Source organism: Balaenoptera musculus, chromosome 1 (genome assembly GCF_009873245.2).
Source record: "Balaenoptera musculus isolate JJ_BM4_2016_0621 chromosome 1, mBalMus1.pri.v3, whole genome shotgun sequence".
NCBI classification, from domain to species: domain Eukaryota; kingdom Metazoa; phylum Chordata; class Mammalia; order Artiodactyla; family Balaenopteridae; genus Balaenoptera; species Balaenoptera musculus.
Window position 1 is genome coordinate 117,369,683 of NC_045785.1, and position 26,801 is coordinate 117,396,483.

Sequence of the window (26,801 nt, forward strand, 5' to 3'; positions counted from 1 at the left end):
CATTCAATTACTTGAAACTGTTGGGCCAATATATGTTATTGTCTACTTCAGGATAAATTTAGTGATGGAAGAGGTACGCAAGGATTAAGAAGTGTCTGGTAGAGACCCTGAGGATGTGAGGCCATGGATGTAAAATGGACTCAGAATCAGTTTGAAGAGTCTTAGTTGAGGCTCCAGGTTTGTTGTTCAATGGAGTAAGCAGAGAACTAGGATTTAAAAATCATTTTGGGAAGTGAAAAATCACTCTGGGATAAGTTCCGATTATCCCAAGTTCCTTTGTAACAGCATCACCATACTCTTACCACTTTTCTTTAAATCTGAACATCATTTGCACAGAACTGTACTTTTAAGAATCTTAGATTTTTTTTCATTCCATGATTCAAAGCTCAGAGACCTCAAAGGCATATTTTCAGTTTATTGACTGTTAGCTTCCATGTTTTACAAATAAAATACTTTATTAGCTTCTTTTATGGAATAATCTCAGAGTGTTTATTAATCTCATTGAGACAATAATCTCGTTGTCTATCCAGAGAGAGAAACTGAGGCCCAGAGCCTTGATCAAGTCTGCATGGTGATCGAGAGCAGCTCCCAGACCGAGTACAGGCAACCCAAGTGTAAGCTGTTCCAGACTTTGTGGCTGGTGGTCAGCTGTCTGAGATAGGTACTAGATGTCCTGTCCTGGCTTTCTGCCTTTGGCTTTTATTACCCAATTGCAGCAAAGAGTGAGACACCTCACTGGACCGGCATTATCCATTTCGTCCGCTACACCACAGAGATGGAAAGCTATTCCAGGTAGCTCTTTGCTCTGAGCCTGTGCCTCCCACAGAGCAGGCTAAGTGCTTGGGAAGCCTCACTTCCTTATCTATCTCGCGGGTAGATGTGGGAGAAACATCACCAGGGAGTCGATCCGAGAAGAGTACAGATGTGTAGATGTCACAAGAAACTTGGGACTTGGGACCAAGTTCAGTGTTTATTTTGGATCCTCCGTATTCCTTCAGAAAGTCCTTTCACTGGATCTGTGGTGTCAGCTCTCTGGAAGTGTCACGCTGGCATAGACTGTGATGGAGCTTGATTCCTGGGGGCAAAACAGAACAAGTCTATGGGTGGAGGGACCAGGACTGGGTTCAGAGGCTGCAAACGGAAACAGTGATGCTTAGAAAAAGGAAAGGGTCTCAAGAATCATGTAGCATTGCAACTTGCTCAGGGTCTGCCACAACGGGGTATTGCTAGAGGTAGCACTCAGATTCCCAGACTGCCTGCTCACCCACAAGATGGGTTACAGCTCCTTCAAGCACTACGCATGTCCTCAGGGAGACTAGGAGACCTGTCCCAGTCATCTGAGGACCTGCACTCAGTTTAGCGAAGCCAAAAGAGTTCTAACTTACTGAGCTTAAAAGGGGGGGATTAGTGAGACCCAAAGGGAGAGAAGGAAAGAAGTGGTTTCCGGCAGAGAGGGATGCGGGAAAGAGATGAAGATTGTGGGCAAAGACCTCTCCCAGGGAGAGGAGATTCAAGAGTCTGAGACAGAAAGAGACAGGAATGAGGGAATTTAGGTGGTTTTGCTGTAAAATGTGAAATATACCGAGCGCTGTGTTTCTTCCCCAAGAAAATATCATTAAAAATCTACATTATTTATTAAAGCTTTTAAAGTCAGATTTATGTTTTTACTTCCCTTTGGATAAGAGAGTGGTCTGTGAATACACCTCAAGATGAAGACAAGGCATCCTCCCAAGCATTGCTGGGTATGTGTACAGTAGGAGCTTTGAGGAAAATGGGTAAATGTAGGCATTTCTGTGGCCTTTTGATCCTCCATTGTCTCCTAAAATGCTTTATTTGATAGGGCCCAACTAGAGCCAAGATTTTAGCCCAGAATTTACTTCTGTTCATTTAGTAAAAGGAAAGATTCCTGTCAAGTAAACTTAATCCATGCTGATCTTGCAATGGGGTAGAACAGGTGGGCCATGTGTCATACTCTCTTCTAGGCTTTTCACCTATGCAGAGTTCTACTCCTAAATGTTCTGATTAAACAGGGCTGAATGGAGACTAGGCATGAGCATTTTTACAAAGCTCCCCTGGCAATTCTGTTATGCAGCTGGACTTGAGAACTCCTGGACTCAAGGTGTGATGCCTGAACTTAAATGTGCATCAGGATCACCAGGAGGATGTTGTTTTTTAACATGTAGGTACCTGGTTACCCACCATAGACATTCTGATTGAACAGAATCCTAGGTAGAAGGTCCTGGGGATCTTTATTTTTAACAAATATGTCAGTTGATTCTGATGTGACAGCTCTCAGAGAAACCCTGGTGAGCAGAGAGTGAGCAGAGACCCCCATGTAAGCAGCCATGAGGGGTTTCCCGGAAGCCCTGCAATTGAGGCTGCAGATACTCCTTGCTACCTGCTTGCAAGGGCCTATGTCTTCCATTTCAGCTCTACACAGGTTCCACCCTTTCCCCTCCTCCACCTATTCCCTCTCTACAGAGCGGAAGCACAGAGCGATGCCTCACCTGGACGGGCTCTGGAACAGGCTCTGTGGCAGCAACGTAAATGGTGGTGCAGGGGTCCTGAGCTGGCAGAGAGTCAGGTTTCTTCTGAACAGACTACAAGGGAAGCAAAGAAAGCAGGCTATTAGCTGAGCAGCAAGTTATTTCCCATTCAACTTTCCCCATGGAGAAGCGTAGCATCAAGAAGTTATGAGTTAGAAAGCTCCTCGGAGTCATTTGGTCCAGCCTCCTTCCCAGGTGAAAATTCTCCCCCAAATTCCCTGGAACTCAATTCTCTGGGCTTTGCTCAGACTCCCCGAGTGACATCTTGGAGCTCACAGCCTTGTGAGGCAGCCTGATTCATCATTACCACTTCCCAGATGTTTTAAACATCTTCCTCACAGTGAACTGAAATTGGTGTGGTTCTTACATGGACAGCTGAAGGGAATGGGATTTTTATAGTATTTTAGTCTCACTCATATCACCCACAACATGCAGAGGTCCTGCTATTCCTCACTGTAATATGGTTTCTCATCAATTCTCTTTCCTGTCCAAATATTGAACTTAATAATAACCACACATGTGCAAGTGTGTTAAAGTTTACCAAGTTCTTCACATATATCTTCCCATTTGTCTCACAACCACTCTATGTGTTAAATACTGTTACTCACATTTTACAGATGAAGAGGCTAAAGCCCAGAAAGATTTAGTACTTTCTTAATGTGCACATGCAAGAAGTATCAAAGCCAGGATTTTAACTTAAAATATCTTTTAACTTAAAGCGCATGTATTTTCCATTATACTGTTCTTCTTTGGTTACCCCAACTTATAATGACCTCTCCTTTACCTAAATTCCTCAGGTACCTAAAGTCTAATTCACACATTATGGCACTTAACTGTACACTGTATTTAAGACACTCTGATATATTTACACATCGCTTCTCCAAACAGACCATCAATTCCTTGAGAAATAGCCTATTTTTTTTTTTGCATTCCCCACGAAACAGTGCTAGGCACATAAGAACCTTCAGCTGATGTTTGTTAATGTTACTTAGAATGAATTAAAATCCACAATACCAGGATGAAGTCAGTGTAGGCATAAATTGAGACCCCGTCCCTCTAAGATGGAGACGACATATCTTATGCCTGGAAAGTCATCTTTTCAACATACTTGGGGGTACTGGTGTAGGATAATGCTATTCTCTGCCTTTCCTGGACATAGAACAAGCCTTAAAACTGAAGCACATGGGTGATAATGGGAGAGAACTTGGAATCTTGTCATCTGATGGAAGAGATAAGGAATTGGAAAACTTTACTGGAGGAAAGAAGATTCAGGGTGGGACATGATCTTTCTCTTCATATAGCTAATGGGTTGCCATGTAGAAGAGGAATTACATTTGTTCTGTACGGTCTGTCAGCTTTAGACCAAGTTTGGAATTTTTAGGGTAATATTTTAGTTCAATATAATGAAGATCTTTCTAATAGTAAGAAGTGCTCAAATGTGGGATGAATTACCTTGAGAGGCAGTGAATTTCCCATTACTGGAAGTGCTTGGGGTAGAGCAGGGCTTCTCACACTTTAATGTGCGTATGAATTACCTGAAATCTTGTTAGAAGTCTGGTTCTATTTCAGAAGATCTGGGGTGGGGCCTGACTTTTTGCATTTCTAATTAGGTCCCAGGTAATGCTTTTAGTAAAAAGGTCCTTTTAGTAAAAAGGAGCTAGCCAGCACTTTGGAAGTAATGTTGCAGAGGTAATTCAAGGAGTGATTGGGTAAAATTAAAGAAGATCTAAATAAAGGAAAGGATATATCATTTTGTGAATTGAAAGACTCAATAGGAAAACATATATGGTCTTCTGAAATTGATCAATGAAGTTCTAATTAAAATTCCAGCAGGATTTTAAGGAGGATTTTTACAAACTGAATCTAAATATATAGATGAAATGCAAAGGACCAAAAACGGCCAAGAACTTGAGGAACAAGGACAAGTAAGAAGATTTGTTTTACCAGATATCAAACTTGTAATAAATCTGCAATCACAGATTTGTTAAGACAGTATGGTTCTGGTGCAATTGTAAAGAAATAAACCAATGGAGCAGAATAGAGAACTTCAAAATAGATCCACACACAGATGGATTTATAATGAGGTGGCACTGCAGTGGGACAAGGACAGTTTTTAAATATAAATAGTCAATAGGATATCCATATGGAAAAAAATAAAACTTGACCCCTCTCACACCACACTCAAAAAATCATTTTCAGGTGCATAGCAGATATAAGTTGAAAAGATAAATCATACAGTTTTTGGAAGATGATAGAAGGATATCTTCATACCTGGGAGTAGAGAAAGATTTCTTAACAGGAATACAAAAAGTGTTATCTTTTTATAACACAAAGGAAGAGATGATGAAATTGTTCTACACTAAAATTGAGAACTTTCCTTTATCAAAATGTATCTTTGAGAAATTGCAGATGCAAGCCACAAGATGGGTGAAGGTATTTGCTAAAATATAACTGCTAAAAATATTTAAAGGCCTTATAATAATCCCACCCAAAACAGACTGAAACACAAGGGAAAATTGGCAAGAGATTTAACAGTCACTTTAAGAAAGAGGATATTTATACAGCCAATAAACATATGAAAAATTGTTCAACTTTCTTAATAATTAGAGGAATGCAAAATGGAACTATAAAAAGACACATCCAAAAGAATGACTAAAATTTAAAAGACCAATAACACCAAGTTTTGATTAGAATGTGTAGCAACTGAAACTCCTGTATGCAGTTGCAAGAAAGTAAATTGGTACACTCACTTTGAAAAACAGTTTGGCCTTATCTAATCAATTTGAGGATATGCATACTCTATGACTTAGCAATTCTACCTTTAGATATATCCCCAACAAAAATATGTGCACATATCTACCAAGAAGCACACATATGAATATGAATGTAAATAGCTGCAATTTTCATAATAGCTTCAGACTGGAAATAACACAAATGTCCATCAGTAGTCAACTGGAAAAATAAACTCTTGTATATGTATACATTGATATTCCATAAAGCAATGAATATGAACGCATTATATCTAAGCTCAAAGACATGCATGAATCTCATAAAAGGTAATATTGAGCAAAAGAAACCGTACACAGGAGGAAAAATGCTATAAGATTCCATTTTTATAAAGTCCAAAGAAAAAAAAAAGAGTAAACTATATTTTCAGGAAATCAGGATAGGGAATCTTTGGGGAGGAGAGAGAAGATAGTGATTAGGAGGCACACAAGGAGGTCTTCTGGGGGTGGGGCCAATGTTCTGTTCCTTGATCTGGGTGGTAGTTTTATGGTCCTAGAAGACTCAATACTGAAAGATATAATTTCTCCTCAAATAGATCTGCAGATTCAATGTAATCCTAATAGGATTTTTCCCCTTTCTGTGATACTTGAGAAGCTGATTCGAAAATACATATGAAAGTACAAAGGGACAAAAATAGCCAAAACTCTTGAAGAAAAACAAGGTGGGGAGGACTTGCTTTACTAGGTATCAAGATGGGGTAATTCATTGAGCTGACATTTATACATTGTGCACTTTTTGGTATGGATGTCATACTGTACAGTAAAAAGAGGGATGCTAGCAACATGGGATAGAATAGATAGGGAAGGCACCATGGTTAAGTTGAACCTGATTACCTAAATGTGTATATGCAAAGAGGTTGCTCTTGGGACTCATATATTTAATGGAGTTTGGTTCTCAACGGTGGTCATGGCCTGTGTAATAAACCCTCCAGGCCACTAGGGGACAGCAGAAAGAAAGGCTTTGTCAAGAGTTATCTCTGGTTATCAGAAAAGCATTTACTGTCATCTGATGCAATTTTCCAAAGTGCTAATCAAAGCTGTCTTTACCTTCACATCTTTTACTCAAGAATTTGCCTTCCCCTACACCCTGAATGGCCATATTCTGGCCTATACATCACCTAGAATTGCCTTCATGTCTGAAAAACTATAATATCTTCGTATCTAGCCATCATTCTTTAGCCTCCCTCTTACTTCTAACTTATCTGCTCCTCAACTTCATCATGACTCTAGTTTTTTTAAATCTATCTCTTCTGTTTCAGCCCAACCATCACTCCATCACAGTTTTGCTTTCATCTGCTGCCTACATACCATCTTCCATCTCACCAACCACTCTCTAGGCAGAATCCTCAAGATCTTCCTTCCTTGTCTCTTTGATGTTTGCAAACTCTTAAGCGTGGATCAGACCAACATATCACACAATAGCCTTTCTCAATCTTCCCCTCTCTCCTCAAGCCAGCACCCTTTTCCATAGAGAAGGAAAGAGTTTGATAACAGAGAACTGTAGACTCCTAGAATGCCAGAGCTGGAAGGAGTCATACATCACGTGTTTCTAGCTTCCTCAATCGTTCCTAAGAAGAAACAGATGACCAGAAAATTACCCAGTGTTTCCCATTGTTTCAAATAATAAATACTCCCATCTAACACCGAAGTTAATGTGCTTTTAGAGAGCTCTTGTTCTTGACTTCTGCTTTCCTAATTTCCTCCGCTTCAGAACCCATGTAGAACCATGAATGTCAGACATGCAAAGTGAACTGAATGGTCAGGGATTCCATGGGAAACATGACAGGTCCACCCCAGACAAAGACAGTATAGGACTTACACCTGATTTCTGGACTTGGGCATAGATAGTAAGGCTTTTTGCTTCCATTGTTGGCTGGTAATTGTCTGTTTTACCTGGGGAAAAGAAACCATAGTGGTTATCTCCCTCTGGTCCCCAGCACGAACTCTCTGCTCAGACCTGTCTGGTCTTTAACCCCCATTGCACACCCACCTTCCCCAGAAGTACCACAGGAACAAAGCACTGAGTCCCAAACCCCATGCACATTTGTCATATAACATTAGGTTAGTTACTTGATCTCTCTTGGCCTGTTTCCCTATCTGTAAAATGGGATTGAAATACCTGCCTCATAGGGCTGTTGTGATGATTACATGAGATATTACTTGTAAAGTGTTTAGAGCAGTGCCTGGCACATAGTGTTAGGTGTAATTGTTAGGTGTAATTGATATGCCATTCAATTATTTTGATCTCTATTGTTTGATGTGCATATCCGATCTCCTAATAGAATTCTAAGTTCTTTAGGGGCAGGGCAAGTTATTTATACCTCTTTTGAATTCTTCAGCTCATAGCATGTTGTTTCATTCACAGCTTTCTCACCTCCCTGTTTCTGGGGGACTTGGTGTATGTGTAGGTGGAACGGGTGTAAGAGATATGATCTGCCTGGGACTATTTGGAATAAAGCTGCAATGTCATTCTAATGCCTACCATCTATTTTTGCTCAGAGCCTAGGCTCTCTGGAAATTAATATGTTGCAGAATATTTAAATTTTTAACCAGTTTTAAAATTTTTTCTTTTTAAATTATAGGAATAATTCATTCTTGTTACAAAAATTTAAATAATAGAGAGTAAAAAGTATGTCCTCCTTCCCCCATTAACCAGTACAATTTCATTCTCAGAAGTAATTGCTTTTAACAGTTTGATGTATATCCTTCCAGATCAGCTCTGTACAATAGAACATCATCTTTGATGATGGAAAGGTTCAATATTTGCAGTCTAATATGGTAGCTGCAAGCCACAAGTGACTACTGAGCACTTGAACTGTGGCTAATGCAACCAAGAAACTGAATTTTAAATTGTTTTTAATTCTATGAAGAAGAATGTATATATATGTATAACTGAATCACTCTGCTGTACAGCAGAAATTAACACAACATGGTAAATCAACTCTACTTCAATAAAATTTTTTTTAAATTGTGTTTAATTCTAATTAATTTAAATTTAAACAGCCACATGTGGCTGATGACTACCATATTAGACGTGCAGTTCTGGACACTTGCTATACTTATACAGATATTTCTTCTGGAAATACAGTCATTCCATACACTTCTCTGTAACTTGACCTTTTCACTTAAAATGTGTAGAGGACATTTTCCATGTTAGTGCAGTAGACCTATCTCATTCTTTCTAATGTTTTGTGGTATTCCTTGGATATATCATGTAGCAGTGAGAAGGATGGAGGGTAAAAAAACAGATGGGAGGCTTCCCTGGTGGCGCAGTGGTTGGGAGTCTGCCTGCCAATGCAGGGGACGCGGGTTCGGGCCCTGGTCTGGGAGGATCCCACATGCCGCAGAGCATCTGGGCCCATGAGCCACAACTACTGAGCCTGCGCGTCTGGAGCCTGTGCTCCGCAACAAGAGAGGCCGCGATAGTGAGAGGCCCTCGCACCGTGATGAGGAGTGGCTCCCGCTTGCCGCAACTGGAGAAAGCCCTCGCACGGAAACGAAGACCCAGCACAGCCATAAATAAATAAATAAATAAATAAATAAAACAAAAAAAAACCAGATGGGAGCAGGGAGGCCTGTTTTGGGACTATTGCAAAGTCCAGGCAAAAGCAATGGAAACTTGACTCAGAGGAAATCACATGAAGTCTTTAGGGTAGACATTTTAACACCAATTAATTTATTCTGTTAAAAAACTAGGAGCATGTCTCTGAGGGAATAGCACTTAGGAGAGGTATATTTTTATTTGGAAGGGAAAGGCCTTGTATGTATGTATGTGATGAAGGTGGTGGAAGGTGCTGCATGAGGGTGTGACACTTAGGAAGGAAATGATGGGCAGCCGCTGGGAAGCTCAAAGAATTCAAAAAAGCCAACGTATGGTTTTCCTGTGCATGTGTGGGCGTGGAGTATCTGCCTGGTGGTTCCAACTTCACTTTTTTGGTCAGGGTTGATAACTGGCTGAGGATGCGTGTGTGTGTGTGGTGGGAGGGATAGGGAGGGAGGATGGGGTTTGGGGTGATCAGAGGAGATAACAGAGGGGGCACAAGTTAGTTCTGTGAAATACATCCTTCGGTTCAAAACCATGAATGTTTGCACAGTCAGAAGCCCCCACTCAGCACTGTCCTAGGTGTTGTAGGGGAACAAATAGTGTAGAGAACAGACCTCGGTCCTTAAGGACTTTTCGTCTTTCAGGTCAGCTCAAGCTGAAAATTACAATTGAGGGGACAGTCCTAAATGGTCAGAGAGATGGACAAAGCAAGGCTGGATGTTGCTGCTCAAAAAGACCACTGGATCAAGATAATTCAGTCTCGGGGCTTCCCTGGTGGCGCAGTGGTTGAGAGTCCGCCTGCCAATGCAGGGGACATGGGTTCGGGCCCTGGTCTGGGAAGATCCCACATGCCGCGGAGCAGCTGGGCCCGTGAGCCACAACTACTGAGCCTGCGCGTCTGGAGCCTGTGCTCCGCAACAAGAGAGGCCGCGATAGTGAGGGGTCCGCGCACCGCGATGAGGAGTGGCCCCCACTTGCCGCAGCTAGAGAAAGCCCTCACACAGAAACGAAGGCCCAACACAGCCATAAATAAATAAAAATTAAAATGGAGATTTCTTTAAAAAAAAAAAAAAAAAAAAGATAATTCAGTCTCATGATTTTTTCCCCCAATGCAGGAACAGGTTTTCAAGAGCCAGCTCAACTCTAGTCACTGAGGCCTTAGTATATAATGAAAAAGATCTTGACCTTAGAATTGAGGCATCCACCTTCTAGCCCTCATTAGCTGTGTGGCATTGGACAACATGTCATCTCAGTGGGTCTCTTCTCTTACCATGACTGTAAAATGAAAGCATAGTCGGTCTAGTATCCTTTTCAGCTCTCATCAGAGGCACAAAGTTGTCTTATGTTACGCTAACCTCAAGTACTTTAAATCTGCTCTAAGTGCCCTTCCCAGATCCTTCCAGTGCTGCCCTCTGCTGGCAATAGGGATTAAATATTGATGCCTACATTAAGAGATTAATCTTTCTGTGTGTGTGTGTGTGTGTATGTATCTATCCATCTATTTGTCCATCTCTCATCCATCATCTATCCATGGAAGCCACCGTGTTCAGTGCTTTCAGTGTATTGACTTATGGATCCCCAAAACAATACCATGAAGTACATAATATTATTCCCATTTTGCAGATTTGTTTGCATTTCGTTTGATCACAGAGCTTGTCAGTGTCAAAGTCTGCATTTGAATGCTAAAAATCTATGTTCTGATCTAGTGTATCTCCTGGACACGAAATTTCCAGAGAGTCCATTTGAAAACCTTCAGAGTCAGGCTGCATTCTGGAGGTGACACCATTAGAAGTTGGCAACAGAATCTCTTGAGCAAAGTCTTATGGGGGTACAGCAATTAAGTATAAGTTTTTCCCACAGACTTATCCCGCAGGGTTTTGTATGTTCCTGGCTTACAAGGAATACACGGTGATTAGAAACAAGGATGGGTACATGTGTTGGGAAAAGTAGTAGAGAATTGTAGTGGGGTGGGGAGCACTATTCCCTTCAGAGACAACCATGTGATGAGCAGAATGTAGTTGAGGAAAGAGTGGGGGTTAGGGTCCCAGGACCTTCACTAGCTGGGTTAATGCGGGTACGTTAATCTCAGTTTTCTCATCACTGGTACTTCACTGCTTCCTTATTGTTTAAGACAAATGTGGTTGCCCTGGCCCATCCCCATAGACTCTCATCATGATTTCTGTCTGCATTGACACACTCCTCCCACTCCTCTCCAGCTACCTCTTAGATGGAGGAAATGAGACAAAGTAGGTGGCTTGCTATGACCTAGATTTTTTTTACATAAGCAAAACCAACATCAGAGTGCTGAGACAGGGCTTTTCCAAGAAGGTTATATGTGGAGAACACTGATCTACTTGAGAATGAGATCGGCCATCAGATCTGTGGTGTGAGGATCAAGTTCTATTCTCCCCATGGGAAGACCAGCCCAGGGATCTGTCCTGATCGTGGGGCAGGACCTTCTGATGCTAATGTGGGTGGGTGGTGGGTAGTGTGGCTGAGGGGAGCACACTGCCCTGGATATTGAATCATAGGACAACTTGGAGGAGAGGCCAGGAGATACTAACTCTAAGCATTGAAACTGCAAGGGAGTAATTGGGCCCTAATGGTGTCAGTCTACCCTGGGTAACTTTCCATAACTAGTTTGGCTTTAAAGTGACCACATGAATTGCACACTTGTCCAAGGTGAGTCAGAATTTGTGCTAAAATGGTAGTAAAGTGTGTTCTCTCTGTCTTCTGATAACCTGTGGGCCTTCCTAGAGGAACACACCCTGGTAGTTGGGACACATAGTTGCAGTTCTGATTCCCTCACCAACCAGCTGGGTGACTTTGCAGGAGTCAGCCTCTCTGTGCCTTGGTTACCCCATTGCTAAGTCACATAGAAACAACTATACCCTCCTCTTCTCAGAGGGATATTGTAAGCATAAAAAGAAAATATAGGGACTTCCCTGGTGGCACAGTGGTTAAGAATCCGCCCGCCAAGGCAGGGGACATGGGTTCGAGCCCTGGTCTGGGAAGATCCCACATGCCGTGGAGCAACTAAGCCTGCGCGCCACAACTACTGAGCCTGCACTCTAGAGCCTGCGAGCCACAACTACTGAAGCCTGCACACCTAGAGCCTGTGCTCCGCAACAAGAAAAGCCACTGCAATGAGAAGCCCGCGCATTGCAACGAAGAGTAACCCGCGCTCGCCGCAACTAGAGAAAGCCCGTGCACGGCAACGAAGACCAAACGGAACCAAAAATAAATAAAATAATTAATTAAAAAAAAAGAAATTATAGAAAGGTTTCAACCCTTGGGTAAAAGCATCCTTTTTATTAGTCAGTAGTTATAACTTTTCTTGAACAAGATTCAAGGGTCCTCTGTATTCTGCTCCTAGTGAATATTTTAAGCTTCTTATCTGGATCCCTTCAGCATCATGTACACACCTCTGCTGCAGTGTTAGTCATACTGAATTTAAATTATCTGTGTCATGTCTCCCATGTTAAATACCTGTGGTTCATCGATCTTTTTATCCCCACAGACTAGTGTGGTGGGATCAAGCAAGACATGTTGAATGAAACTGAATTGAACAAGATCCCAGGATAGGTTTATGTAGTGTTTTTGCAAAGGCGTTCCCTGCAGAAAGCCACAGTGGTGAGAGCAAGTGTTTGTGGGGAAAGGTCCCCTGCTTACCACAGGGAGTCTGATAAGAATCTATTGTCACCTACCTCTTCTTCTCAACAGTAGTATTACCACTTGCAGAATCATGATGACACCAACGATGACCCCTAAGAAGAGCCCAGCATACAGTCCCCATTGTCTTGATTCTGAAAAAAAAGTCAAAGGGCAGTCACAAAAGTGCTGTGAGTTTAAAAACATCCCATGCAGAAGTGGGGAGACCTAGCCTCATGTTTTCTGTCTACGTTCTTTCTCAAGGGAGACATTCGTTCTTATGGTTTTAGAGGTCAGCTTTAGACCACTGAAGAGCTCCAGATCTGTTTTCTTATCCCGATTTCTCTCACTACTTTTGACTTTCATACTCCTAATTTCTTTAAAGATTCTTCTATTCAAATGTTTTATTTTTTCACTTCACTTTAGACAGTTTACCACATGACTAAAATTAAACTTATCTTTGTTTTTTCTAAGTCAACTTCTCTGCTCAGTTCTTCTCTGTTTTTAAATTTCTAATGTGTCCTGTATCCATTTTGGTAGAAAGAGCACGATGGCTCCATGGCTGTCCCCATACTCCCACACCATTCTCATGAGACACTGGGAGGAAGGAGGATCTACTTATGTTTTTTTAAAAATAAACATAATAGTGCTATTATTGTCCTTCCATGCAAATAACTGTATTGAACCCACTAGACCTGACTGAAAGAAAGTCATGTAGTTTTCCTCTGAATCTGTCCTGTGTTTAATATTAGCACTAGAGTACATCACCCAGGCTAAAAATCAGAGAGTCAGTTTTCATTGTTTTTTCTTCTTTGCTCCCTTTACCAAATCCTTCTGAACCAGGAGCAGCACTTTGGAAAACAGTGGACGAGACCTCTTACCCCAGTAAATAAGACGTTTAGCTCAATAAGATAATAAGAGACAACTATTGAGCATTTACAATGGGCCAGGCTTTTTTTTCTTTTAGTGTATCTTGTTTAGTAATATATTTAATCCTCACAAAAATCCTATGAGGTAGATACTCTTATTACTCCCATTTTATGGATAAGGAAGCTGGCACAGAGATCCTCAAGAACTAGAGGCTGGTCTAGGAGTAGAAACATGGCTGAATACTGAAGACAGACTTCTTGGAGAGTCAGGGAGACTTATGGGCTTGGAGTAAGTTACACCAGAGTAATTAACGGTGGGGGACAACCTGAAGCACCACTAGGGTTCTAAGTAATAGCATGCACGTTCTAAATAGAATAATACCAGGAGGTAACATTAATGTGTAAGGGTAACTTATAAGGATGGTTGTGGAATCAGCCTGCTTGTTGTTGAACTTATGATGGATTTGTTGGGAAGAAACTGAAAGGAAGAAATAGGTAGGGTACAAAGGGGTAAGGTGCTTGCAGACACAATTCAGATGTTTACAGAGTTAACCAAAGATACAGACTAAAGTCTCAACAAATTGATGAAACGCACCCCACCAAGATCCAAGTGGGCCTTCAGCCTGTTAGATAACCAGAAGTTGCCTCCTGGGTTTGAAAATATTCTCTTTTTCTTTCTAGGCATTTCACACATCGTCATCCCAGGGAATCTCACTGAACTGGGTTTGTAAAGATCTTGATGATAGAGTCTCTTCCCAGAATTAAACATGTTTTAACCCTGCCAGATACCAACTTCAGCAGTCATTTGACCCCTGATCAAAAAAGCTAGGGGGCAAGCAGAGAGTTGTAGTAAGACTCCTGAATTTATATAAAGCATGAATAAGAGCACAAAATCACTGCTGAGGCTGGAATTGCCCTGTGAGCAGCTGTACCCTGAGTAACCACTCTGAGTGGCTTATGGTTGCTGAGAGTCCACTTCACAAGTGTGTTGTGTGTGTGTGTGGTGTGTGTGGTGTGTGTGTGTTGTTGTCCAAGAAACAGCGAGAGACTGATTATTCAGATTGATGTTGCCAGCACCAGAAACCCATGGAGAAAGCTTCAGATCCTAAGATAAAGAATCAGAGCCAGAAGCCTAAGTACCAGCAGGTTTCATCAGCCCATGGAACTGACCCAGCAAATAGTTATAGTAGCATTTTATATTTCAAGACTATTTCCTCTTTTTTCTTCCTTCATGTATTTTGAGACCTTCTAAAACAATGGTTAATTTAAGAACAAACACTGCAACTATTTAGGTCATTAAAAAAAATACTAGTTCTCTCAAATTTCATACAGATAAAAATAAAATAAAACCAACAGGTGGTGCATCTAAAACTAGAAAATAGCAAATAAATAAATACATAGATACATACATAAAATAAAATTAGGAAATAGCAGATGACATAAGTGCATCTGTAACACTTCTGCCAAGTGAGACTTTTCCTGTTGCTGACAGCTCAGCTGCCCACCTACTCACATAAACTAAAAATGATGGGGACATATTACTGGCCCAGAGGACACAATGACACCAGCCCTCTCTTTCTTTTCAGGGTCTCAGGAGGATGAAAGCTATCTGTTCCACTTGTCCTATGACATACATGACCAGCTTCGGCCAGTCCAGCCAGATCTGAGAGGCAACCTGGCCACAGTCCTGAAAGATACTTCAGAAGTCCAAGTTTTCTCCTAGTCTTTGGATACAAAGTAATATGAATCTACTGGAGGATTTAAGTTACAGGACCATAGACTTTTGTAACCTTAGAGGAACTGTAGTGCTTATCTCACCCAGCTCACTAATTTTATGTTGAGGAAACTGAGACTCAGACAAATGTACCTAGAGTCACAGAAGAAGGTGATGGTCGAGCCAGGTGACATAAGACCTGCAGAATTTATAGTTTGTCTTTTAGCCTGTGGTGGTGAGGCCTCCACATGGAAAGCAGCAGAAGGCTGGGATGCCTGGGAGACCTCGTGAGTCAAAAGCCCTCTGAGGTGCCAACTAGTCCCTTCACCATCTTCCATCCAACACCTGTGCATGTGCTCAGTCCTCTATTCTCCCTCCCGCTGCACCTTCAGTGGTCCACCGCACCCCCTGCCCCCGCTGAGTCCTGACCCACCCCCCCCCCAGGTCAATCTTACTTCCTCTGTGTGACTTTTCCTGACCATTCCAGCTCCCATTCTTCCCTCCCCCTTGGACTCTGAAGCACCCTGGTTTATGTCCTACATCTTAGAATTATCTCTGCTGTGGAGACTATTTTCAGTGAGGGCATTTGGAGCCAGACAGATGGATTCAAATTCTGGGTCTACCACTTGACAGCTCTGTGACCTCAGATAGGCTGCTCCTACTCTCTGGGGCCCCTGTTTCCTCATCTGCAAAATGAACATAAAAATATTCAGTTCACAGAGCTGTTCTGATGAACCAATGAAATAATGTATGCAAAGTGCTCAGAGCAATGCCTGCAATCCAGCACGTGGTGAATAAATGTCAGCTCCACTTGCCTCAATTCTCTAACTAGCTGCTAGGGTCTTGGAGGCCAGAGACCACCTCTTTACTTCTTTTGCAGCTCTCTTACTACTTGACACATAGAGGTCCTTGGTAAATTCTTGCTGGTTGATTATAAGGACAAGGAGATAGGTTTGATCTCAAGTCCAGAGGGGTCCCTTCACTGATGTTCAGGGATGCTTCAGCACCATCATGGTATTTGCTTATGACTTAATTTCTCTATCTGTCTACCAGGTCCAAATATTTCTACACTTGTTGTTCATCTTTTTGGTGCTCTTATTCAATTATGATATGTATATGGAAACTAAATGTCAGAGACTCTAGGCTGTCAGGAATTTGGGTAAATATGGACAAAATGCTACTTTTACAGCTTGTTGGGGTCAGGCTGCCCATGATTTCTGTAATTTCTGGGAATAACTTCCTCATGGTCCTCTAAGTTTTCTCTCCTGCAGCTCTACTTGTTCTAGTCTCGGCTGTCCTGGGTGCAAGGTTCAGTGCCTTCATCAGTTTCTACAAAAAACAAAACAAAACAAAAAAACCTACACTAAGAATTGTGTGGGTTCAAATCCTCTAGTGTAGATTTGAAGGGTCACAAGGAGCAGATTCCATCATGAACTAGGCAGCTTCCCACCATCTGACAGGCTCAGACCCTCTCTTTCTCTTCCTATATCTGCACAAGCAACATCTTCCCCCATTATAATACAGAACTATCTAACCTACAGCTGGATTCTTTGGGGGCGGGGTCTCACCTTCTGCAGTCTAGCATTTATGAAGCTACTATCCTAAACAAACTCTGTTCCCTTCCAAAGAGGAATTCTAGTAGTAGTTTCCTTAATATGATCATATTTTTCTACCTAGTAGCTTCTGAGTCCTATCTAGATTGTAAACTCCTTGAAGATAGATGCTGTACCTTATGCTTCATATGCATTCCCCTTTCCACATGACTCTGTGTAGGGCAGGAGGGCACTCAATATACACATGATGGGCTAAGTTAATTTAGAGGCAATAGAATGAAGCTAGGAGAATTCTGTCATGTACCTTTCATTAAGAATTATCAGAGCACTAAGTATGAGAAAGTCTGGGAAGGAATGCAGAGTCATCTTCTGAATGGCCCAAGGCAGGGGTAGAAGGGAACAAGCAATGACCTACTTGGCATGTGCTTTATTATACAAAATGGAACCAGGAAGAAGGTGTGCATCTGTGCTCTCAGCACCATCTGTGTTCCTATTTCAAACCACCATTCCTGTGGCAGAATCTCCAGCTCTCCTTCTTTTTGCTCAGTCATGTAGTGAGGCCCCTCAGGATGGCAATGCTCGAAAATCAGCTCGAATATATTGTTCTGGGGTCCACAGGTCCCATTCTTCGTCCACAAAAAAATGTTATCTTAACATTCTTAAACAGGAGGTTTGGGACTTTTTCCTCCCTGGAGCCTCTTAGAGGTAGCTGAGCAGGCTGGTTGAGAACTCCAGTACATTTTATGAAGAGTTCTTTGCACAAGTCTCCACCCCTGGTCTTCTATTAGATTGGCTGTGGTTTAAACCTGATAACTTGGCACGTAGACATGCCTCCAAGGAAAATGCTGAAGGGCCTTTTTTATCTCTGAAAGTCTGCTGCCACGGAAACACAAAAGCTCCTCTCTCTCAAGTCCCCAAACCTTTATTCTTTAAGGCAGGTAAAGAAGAAAATAAAAAGAATTTGAGAAACAAATGTAGCTAATCCCAGGAGATACTGAGATGCTAATGTAACCGTCTGAGAGTGCCAGATCTCTTTCCTGCCTTTCATGTGGTTCTGTCAGAAAGGCCGCCTGCCTGGAGCACATCAACTTGAAGAAGTCAACCATCTTCAAGAGACATCTTTTTGTTGGTGGCAGTTTCCTCTCAGAATTGTTAGTGGGGGAAGGGTGGTCCTAAACCATACCATACACTAATTTAAGATCTGGGACCATCCAGGTAAAAATTATTACAGAGTTCACAGTTTCCAGAAAAATCCCTTACAACTGCCTATCCTACCCAGCATTGTGTTGCAGGGGCTACTAGGTGTGCCTCCAGGGGCATTTTCATTCTCCCATGACAATGTAAGTCTTGTCCAGTCACATGGCTGCCCAGCTAAGGATTACATTTCTCAACATCCTGTGTAGCAGGTGTGGTCACATGACAAGGCTCTGGTCCGTGAGAAGTGTCCAGGTTCCATCCTTCCAAGATTGTTGCCATGCGTCCTGGATTGGGAGTACCAGGGAGAGGGACCTGCTCTGTGCATGGAACAGCTAGGTGACTCTGTAACAATGAGAGCTCCCTTTTGATGAAATGGCCTTGTTAGAAATGGGGAGCCCCCAGAACACACTGGCAGGTGTCAGCTTTTCCTTCCACTGAGCTAACCTAGACTTGCTGAGCCAACTTTTTGCTAATCTCCAGAAAGGGATCCTCTTTTCAAGATGAGCTTCCAGGGGTATTCCCTTTGAGTTAAGCTATTTAAGGTTTAGTATTACTCATTCTTGCACAGAAAGAACTATTTCAGAACATGGTCATGAAGGACGGCAGCATGTCACACACTGTCCAGTGTTGACCCACATCGACATGCACTGCATGACCTAAGAGAATGCTTGGTAGCACCCTTGGAAATGGACTTTGCAGTAAAGAGGCATCATAACAATAGACATGAAGGTGTTTCTTGCTGTAAACACTGAGATAGCAGTTGGAATAAAGATTTATGTATGATGGAGAGCCTGGATAGTTGTTAGAAAGAAAAGATTTTGAGGAACAGGGAATTCCCTGGCAGTCCAGTTGTTAAGATTCCATGCTTCCACTGCAGGGGGCCCTAGTTCCATCCCTGGTTGGAGAACTAGGATCCCACAAGCCACGCAGTGCAGCCAAAAAAAAAAAAAAAGAATAAATAAATAAAATAAAAATCGATTTACCTTTAAAAAGAAAGAAAAGATTTTGAGAAACAAATATGTTCTTTTGTGGTTTAGTTTGAGTCCTGATGAGAAGCAGTGCTGACATCATGTCTCATTTGCTCTCATCACATCATTAACCACTTTGAGTTTTTCATTAATGAAAGTGAAAAATATCTTAAAATCACTGTCCTCATTATAGATGGTGTAGTGACCTCTAATAAACCCTCACACCCCACCACTTCAGCCCAAGGCTGGGGTTTCCCTTGAATGGAGTCTTTGTTAAACAAACGGCCACTGCTCTGGTTCAGGCCTCATCATCTCTTGATGGGTGACTGAAATAATGGGCCCTCCTCATAACTAGTTTCTCTTTCTTCTGCCTCTTCCCCACCCCAATCTATTCTCCACACCACTGAATTTTCTCTCTGAAATGCAAAGCTGATCGTGTTACTCCTCTACCTAAAACTATCTATTAGTTCCCATCAGGATACTAAAAGATAATACAGAACAAGACCCAGTTATATCTGCCTTTTCCTTTGCCTGGAATGTCTTTCTTTTATCTGCTTAGGTAATTTCTACTTGTTCTTCAAAACCTTGTTTATGTCACATCCTCTGTGATGCTCTTTCTGATTCCCTGAGACAGTGTCAATCATTCCCTCCTCTTGGTTAATTTGCACATACTTCTGTTTTGCACCTGTTGCACTACCAGACCTGGGATGATTAGTTATTTATAGAACTATTCCTTCTTTAAGGGCAAGGACTGTGTTTTTTTTTGTCTTTGTGTTCTCAGCACCTAACACAATGTTGGAACATAGTAGAACCTCAGTAAATGTTTTGTCGAACTAAGCACAGTAATTTAAAAATTAGTGACATTCATTTGCAAACACAAATCAATGAACTAACAAAACTCTGTTTTCCATATTTAGGCAACCTGGTATACTGCGAATGGCATGCCACAAACTAGCTGTGTGATTTGTTTCTGACATGCTGTGGTTCCCCATCCCTGGAGGCAGGGGAGGGGATCTTTACTTGTGTTACGGGTTGAATGTGTTTCCCCCAAAATTCATATGTTGAAGTCCTTAGAATGTGACCTTATTTGGAGACTGGGTCTTTACAGAGGTAATCAAGTTAAAATGAGGTCATTAGGGTGAACCCAAATCTAGTCTTACTGGTGTCCTTATAAGAAGAAGAAATCTGGACTCGCAAAGAGACACTAGGGGTGAGCATGCCCAGGGGAAAGACTGTGTGAAAACACAGCAAGAAGGTAGTCATCTACAAGCCAAGGAGAGAGCCCTCAGGAAAAAATCAACCCTGCCAGCACTTTGATCTTGGACTTCTAGCCTCCAGGACTTGTGAAAATAAATTTCTGTTATTTAAGCCACTTCGTCTGTGGTGTTTTGTTATGGCAACCCTAGCAAACTAAGTACAGGTGGGTCCTAATCCAGTGTGACTGGTGTCATTATAATAAGGGGAAATTTGGACAGATATACACATAGAGGGAAGACAACGTGAAGAGACAAAGGAGGAGACAGCTATCTACAAGCCAAGGAGAGAGGCCTGGAACAGATCCTGCCCTCACAGCCTTCAGAAAGAACCAACCCTGCTAACACCTTGATTTTGGACTTCCAGCCTCCAGAAGTGTGACACAATAAATTTTGGTTATATAAGCCACTCAGTTTATGGCATCTTTTTACAACACCCCTAGCAAACTAATATACCTTGGTAACGCTTTATTAGCATTTCTTATTCAGGTACATACAAACTGAATCATAGAATATTTACTCTGGAAAGAATGTCACTAGTTCACCATTTTCATTTCACATATAATGAAACAGAGGCCCAAGAAAGTGCAGTGGCTGCTGGGTATTTGTCTTAATGCCTGAGCTGAGGTCCTGACAGGGCTTTCCCATGGTGCCATGTTTCCTCTTCTTCTTGTCCTTCCCCATCTCACAAAAGCCTGCTCCATACCCAGTAAATCTGGTCACACTAGGGCATACTTGGTCCTCAAAGTGGCTTAGATGGGTAAGAGCATCTTTACATGCTTTTTTTTAAAGAGTACTTTTTAAATTTTTTTTTTTTAGTTTTTGGCTGCACTGCACGGCATGTGGGATCTTAGTTCCCTGATCAGGGATCGAACTTGCGCCTCCTGCAGTGGAAGCACAGAGTCTTAACTGCTGGACCACCAGGGAAGTACTTTTACATGTTTCTTTCTTTTTTAAAAAAATTTATTTATTTATTTATTTATTTTTGGCTGCGTCGGGTCTTCATTGCTGTGCGCAGGCTTTCTCTAGTTGTGGGAGCCGGGGCTACTCTTCGTTGCGGTGCACGGGCTTCTCATTGCGGTGGCTTCTCTTGTTGCGGAGCACGGGCTCTAGGCGCACGGGCTTCAGTAGTTGTGGCTTGCAGGCTCAGTAGTTGTGTCTCACGGGCTCTAGAGCACAGACTCAGTAGTTGTGGCGCACGGGCTTAGTTGCTCCGCTGCATGTGGGATCTTCCCGGACCAGGGCTCGAACCCGTGTCACCTGCGTTAGCAGGCAGATTCTTAACCACTGCGCCACGAGGGAGTCCCTTTATGTTTCTTAAGAATGTCTTGAGCTAAGTGCCCCTAGGCGAAGCTTTATGGCCAAGACTTTGGAAAATATTTATTAAATTCTCATTAAACTATATTGAGGAGCATGAAGAGAATTATTCCTCTTTTCTGAGGTGGGTCAGGGTAAAACATTTGGTGCCCTGTCTTTACTCTAAGAGGGTTGCTACGACCAGAGAAGGCTGTGCAGGGGTAAGGGCTACTCCTTCCTCAGCCCTGAGGGAAAAACACACATTTTTATTATGATTTATAAGGCATTTAAAAAGTGTATTATCTGTTCCACTAGTACCTATGAGGATTTCAGAATCAGGCAACTCAGCTCTGCCCCTTGCTCTGTGTGTGACCTTTCCATATCTTTGTTTCCTCATCTGTAAGGTGGGGATACTAATACTATTTGGTTGCTGGGAGGATTAAATGAGATGCCACATATTGACACATAGTAAACAATTAAGACCTTTCAGCTGTTATTATTTTAGATAAAGAATCTAAGTCTTAGACAGGTTAAGTGGCTTATCCTTGTGAGTAAAAAGGATAATATTGGATCTAGGACAACTGGAGTCACATTCTGTCAACTCCGCACTCATGCAAGACTGCTTTCTTGATCCCACCAGCATGTTCTGAATAGCTGTGGGCAGAGAGAGAGGTCTGAACTGGGGAAGGAAACTGTGAATGTGGCTTGTGTGCAAGGTGGGCAAGCAGCCAGGCACACTGAGTGGGTGGACAGCTGGCCGACTCTGCCATGAATGGCTGGGGGAGGAAACAGGCAGTTGGTTAGGCTCACCAACGAACTCTCAGATGCAGAGACCAGGTGGATTTTCCCAGCAGTCCCTCTGGAATACCTCAGGGGAGTCGCTGACTGGACATGCTCTGCTGAAGGGCATGCCCTGGCTGCATTCCCCTGTCCCTGGATCCTTGGTCATCTGGAGAAACCCTCCAAATATACACCAAGTCTACTGTGGGCAGGAGTCTCCTTGGAATGACTCTTGTTTCCCCCCAGTGGATGCAGAGGGAAGAATGTCAGGGCACAGGTAATACCTTGCAAGGCCAGCACCCTGGTTCTTCTGTCCCTGAACCTACCTGAGGCATGGACACAAGATGGATTAATGAAAAGGCTCAGTGGTCTATCCTGTTTCCAATCTCAAGTGGTTAGATGAGCTTACTTAATCAGCCCTTCGTTCCTTTTGATAACAGAATAATGATGCTGTATCTTTCCAGAGAAAGATCAGTCAGAAGATCTAGGTTTAGGTGCTGACTCTACCATTTATTAGCTGAAGAAACTTGAGGAGGGTACTTACATGCTATGAGCTTATACTTCCTAATTTGTGAAATGAAGATGATGACAACACTTATCTGATAAGACCATTGTGAGGATCAAAAGAGATCATACAGTTGAAAGCGCTTTGCCAATAATAAAGTGCCCTATGATTTATCATTTTCCCAAACTTCACAGTCTAGGTCTTAGTCAGAGAACTGACTACCCTGGCCCTCTGACCTGCTATGGGATTCACAGTACATTTCATGAAATGTGGCCCTTTATTACATCCTGCTTTTCATTATTGAGCACATGTGTCATGTCTTATCTTTATAACATGTTGATGGAGAGGAGAGGTCATTTATCATATCTATTCCCAATTTCCCTACAGCATAGGTGATTGATAAATTCTTACTGATGGTGTAGAACCATCCCACCATTAGTAGAGCATGGACTTGGGAGTCAGGACCTGCCACCTGCACTCCCCTCACCCGGCCAGCCTTTCAGGTTGGTGCCACTGCAGGAGGGGAGAGGAAGGATCACAACTTGAGACCTGGGCTCCGGGTCTGGCTCCATCGTTTCTCATTGGTTTCCTCCACTGTGAACTGAGCATAATGCCACCCCGGTCATTATGAACTGTAACCACTCACTGAATGCACATGGGAGGCTTTTACAAACTATAGAGAAAATATAAAGTGCTGTTCCCAAGGTGAAGACCATGGCTATGGAAGAAGAGCAATTGGTCCAGGTGGGGACTGAGCCCATATCATTAATGTAGCACACTAGCCGCCACAAGGGCACTCACCTGAGGAACCGAGGCTGCATCTGGACCACGGGATGAAGGTCTGAGAGCCATTGCTGATGGGGTTGCTCACGGTGCAGATGTAGATGTTGTTGGCATCCTGAGGGCCAAGGGTGAGATACAGGAGGTGGGAGTTCTTGGTGGGGCTCAGCAGGGGGGCACCCGCCTCCTCACTCCAGTTGTAAGCTACATGGTCCCCTTTCTCCACCATGCAGGCCAGCATCAGGCTACAGGTCCCGTTCTCCTGGCTGGAGTTCAACACCTTAATTTCCGGAGTGGAGACCTGTTCTGTCAGGAGGAGGAGGAAGGGAGCCATCACTGAAATGAATCCTCTGGAATGCTGACTTAACCTTCTTGTTAGAAGAAAATGCAACCTAATGGCATCTTTCCCTCCTTGTAGATCTGCAGTGTGATTTATTTCTGTGGGGACCTACTGCTTCGTACCATCCCTCTCTCATATACCCCTCCCCCATACTCCTTTCCAGGATCACCTTGGGATAAAATAGAGAAGAAAAAATTGCCTTTTAGTTCCCCCCTACCAGTACTGTTAAGGCTCCCCTTGCCTTTCTGTTGTTCCTCATCTAGGTTGCTCTCCTGTATTCTACCCGTGGTGTTTGCTGTCAGCTAACTCCCCCATGGGCTTTAACTGTCCTTGGCTAAAGTATTACCATCCAGACCTAAAAGAATGACTTTTTACTGGTGAGATTTCATCTATACTCTGTGTGTGTGTGTGTGTGTGTGTGGTGTGTGTGTGTGTTATAGCAAGTGCTTTAGGGTGTCTGAAATTGAGATAGCCACAGGCCTCACCAACTTATCTCACTCTAATGCTGTGAATAGACAAGGTAAAAGGGAAATCTTATTTATTTAGTACATACTAGAGGACAGGCATAATGCTAGAATTTCACATTCATAATATTCTTTATCTTTTCAACAACTTTCTCACAACTATGAACCTAGTTATAATTATTCCCATTTATAGATGAGGAAACTGAGACCCAGAGAGGGTGGAGTGTCTTACATAATGTCACTCAGCTTCTAACAGCCAAACTGAGATCTGAAACTATGTCTTTCTGACTCCAAGATTCAGACTCTTTCTTTGACTTGAGAAGAACACCATGGTTGCAGAAACCATATTTTCTAAGGTAAGATTTGATCATAAAAGACAAGATGTGACAAAGGCAGTGAAACTGTTCTAGAAATGCATGTGTAATCTTTGTGCTCATGGCAGCCTTGCCCCGGGAACACTATTGGAATGATCAGGACACCCTGATACCTGGTGGAAGGCTGTGGGAATTCTGCATACACTGTTCGGAGGGAAGGGAATGCTAAGGCCAGGGGAAGGGCAGGGAGGGTATTTCTGTCTCTCCTGTAGGTACCTGAGGATTTTAAAGAAATGTTGGGTGTTTGGGGCTCCCTGCCCCATCCTCAGAGATAAGAAACTCACTGTGAAGAAGCAGCGTAGCTCACATGGCTGCCAGGATCCCTGGGAATTCCCTGGGAATTCAAGGGAGCCTTGGGACTTAAGAGACAAACTCTGGGTGTGTTCAAGAGGGGCTGGCAGGTAAAGAGACTCAAAAATGCACTGGCCTTAGATTTAGATGGACTTACGTTCTAGTTTAAGTTCTGCAACTAAGCAATTTTATAATCAGAGCATTTGTTTAAGTGAGAAAAATATGCCTCTTCCACCAGGTAGATGCAATCCTCTGCCAGGAGGCGGGGCTTGGTGAGTGGTGTGTGGGCTGAATTTCAACCTTTCTTCTCCCAGGACTCCTAGTGCAGTGAACCCACCTACGCAGATGTGAGTAGGAACGTGCAAACCACTTATCTCTAGATTTCAGTGTCCTCATCTATGAAAGCGAGGTTGAGCTTGATCAGTGAGTGATATTCAAAATTTTTTTAATTAAAAAAGACACCTTTTTTTCAAATAAAATCTCATTTGTAAATTGAGACGCTTGGGGCTCCAGGTCCTCTTGCCTACAGGCAGCGGGGCTGTAGGCAAGAGGTCCTCGACCCCCAAGAAAATGGGGTTAAAGGTAACTTGTGCTAATCAGCTATCACTAATGTGCAATTTGGACGAAAAAAAGATTTGTGAACTTCTAAAACTTCTTCCTGAAGGACGGTTTACCCCTGGACTGAGATGTCTTTCAAGTTGCTTCCAACTCTGAATACCCTTTGCTTCTGAGAGAGGCCTAAATTCTTAGGCAAGGAACTATCTCGTCCCTCCACTGGGGACTGGGGAAGCCACCATCATTACCATAGAGCTTCAGCTGCAGGCAAAATTGCTGGACTGAAACGTTTTCCTCCAGGCTCATAAAGTACCAGCCCTCATCCTCCTTCCTGCTTTTCAGGATCCTCAGGCTCAGGTTTTCTGGATGAAACTCATAGCCATTCTCCAGATGGCGTGGAGAGTCACCTTTCCGCAGATCCAGAGACACTATTTTCTTCTTGATGGTGTCTACGGGTGATTCTGCCATTGTGACAAGGATGTGGATACTCTTATTCATGCTCTTACTTATCCCCTCAGATGTCAGGGGCAGCAGCACACTGCTTCCCAGCCGCCCAAGGATCATCACTGGGCAATTCGTTGAGCCCTCACCTGTGGGAGGAAGGAGAACGAAGTCCCTTATTATGGAAGCCTTTGAGACTCACATCCTGTCTGTGGATCAGGAATAATAGACTGGACGATCTCCCTCTTCCTCTTGGCCAATCCCTGGGGTTGCCAGGTCCTTAGTAGTTTATAAGGACTGTCATGAGGATCCCACTATATTCTCAGTATTTGCCACTATATTCTCAGTGTTCAAAAATTCCAGTGGAAATCTTAAAATCACTTATGATAGAGCTGTATAGACTAATTAGGACACTGGGTTTCTTTGATCTAGGAGGAAATTCTATCAACTCAGATTTATAGTTAAGGCACCTAAGGCATAGAGAAGTTAAATGACTTGCCTAAAGTCATATAACTAGTAACTGGATTAATTCCTCAGCCAGACTTCCCGCCACCATTGGATATATAGCATGAAGAATGGAGAGTAACTGAAACTAATTCTGAGCTTGTGAGCCCAAGAGACCAAGGTTACAGAAGCATCATTTCAGATGCGGAGGAAAGAGAAAAGTCTGAGGGATGTGGAGTCCAGGAGGAGATGAGCCTCATATTCAAACTGTGGAATCCTAACTCCCCCAAAAGCTAAGATATTTAACAATGTCAAGGGTGAGAAATTTTTTTATTTCTCTTTTTCAAATAAGCTGAGCCAACAACAACCAAAAAAAACCAAACCTTTCAAACCACCACTGTAAAGGATCCTACTGCTGATGATTTAACACCTCCCCTCTCCGCAAACCCA

General features: G+C 42.7%; 1 protein-coding gene across 2 annotated transcripts in view; it reads right to left on the reverse strand.

Annotated features, from left to right (window-relative positions):
• Nucleotides 1–402: 402 nt before the first annotated feature.
• SLAMF1 (signaling lymphocytic activation molecule family member 1) overlaps nucleotides 403–26,801 on the reverse strand; it is a 33,793-nt gene continuing 7,394 nt past the window's right edge. Inside the window, exons 2-7 of one of the 2 annotated variants that reach the window (XM_036863494.1) lie at nucleotides 25,715–26,056; nucleotides 23,464–23,748; nucleotides 12,584–12,682; nucleotides 7,152–7,225; nucleotides 2,508–2,600; nucleotides 403–1,075 (exon numbers count right to left, since the gene is read on the reverse strand). In XM_036863494.1, coding sequence (XP_036719389.1) covers nucleotides 1,025–1,075; nucleotides 2,508–2,600; nucleotides 7,152–7,225; nucleotides 12,584–12,682; nucleotides 23,464–23,748; nucleotides 25,715–26,056 — 944 coding nt within the window. In that variant the 3' untranslated portion in view covers nucleotides 403–1,024. The remainder of the gene's footprint in view (nucleotides 1,076–2,507; nucleotides 2,601–7,151; nucleotides 7,226–12,583; nucleotides 12,683–23,463; nucleotides 23,749–25,714; nucleotides 26,057–26,801) is intronic. The other variant, XR_005021224.1, reaches the window with a different exon arrangement.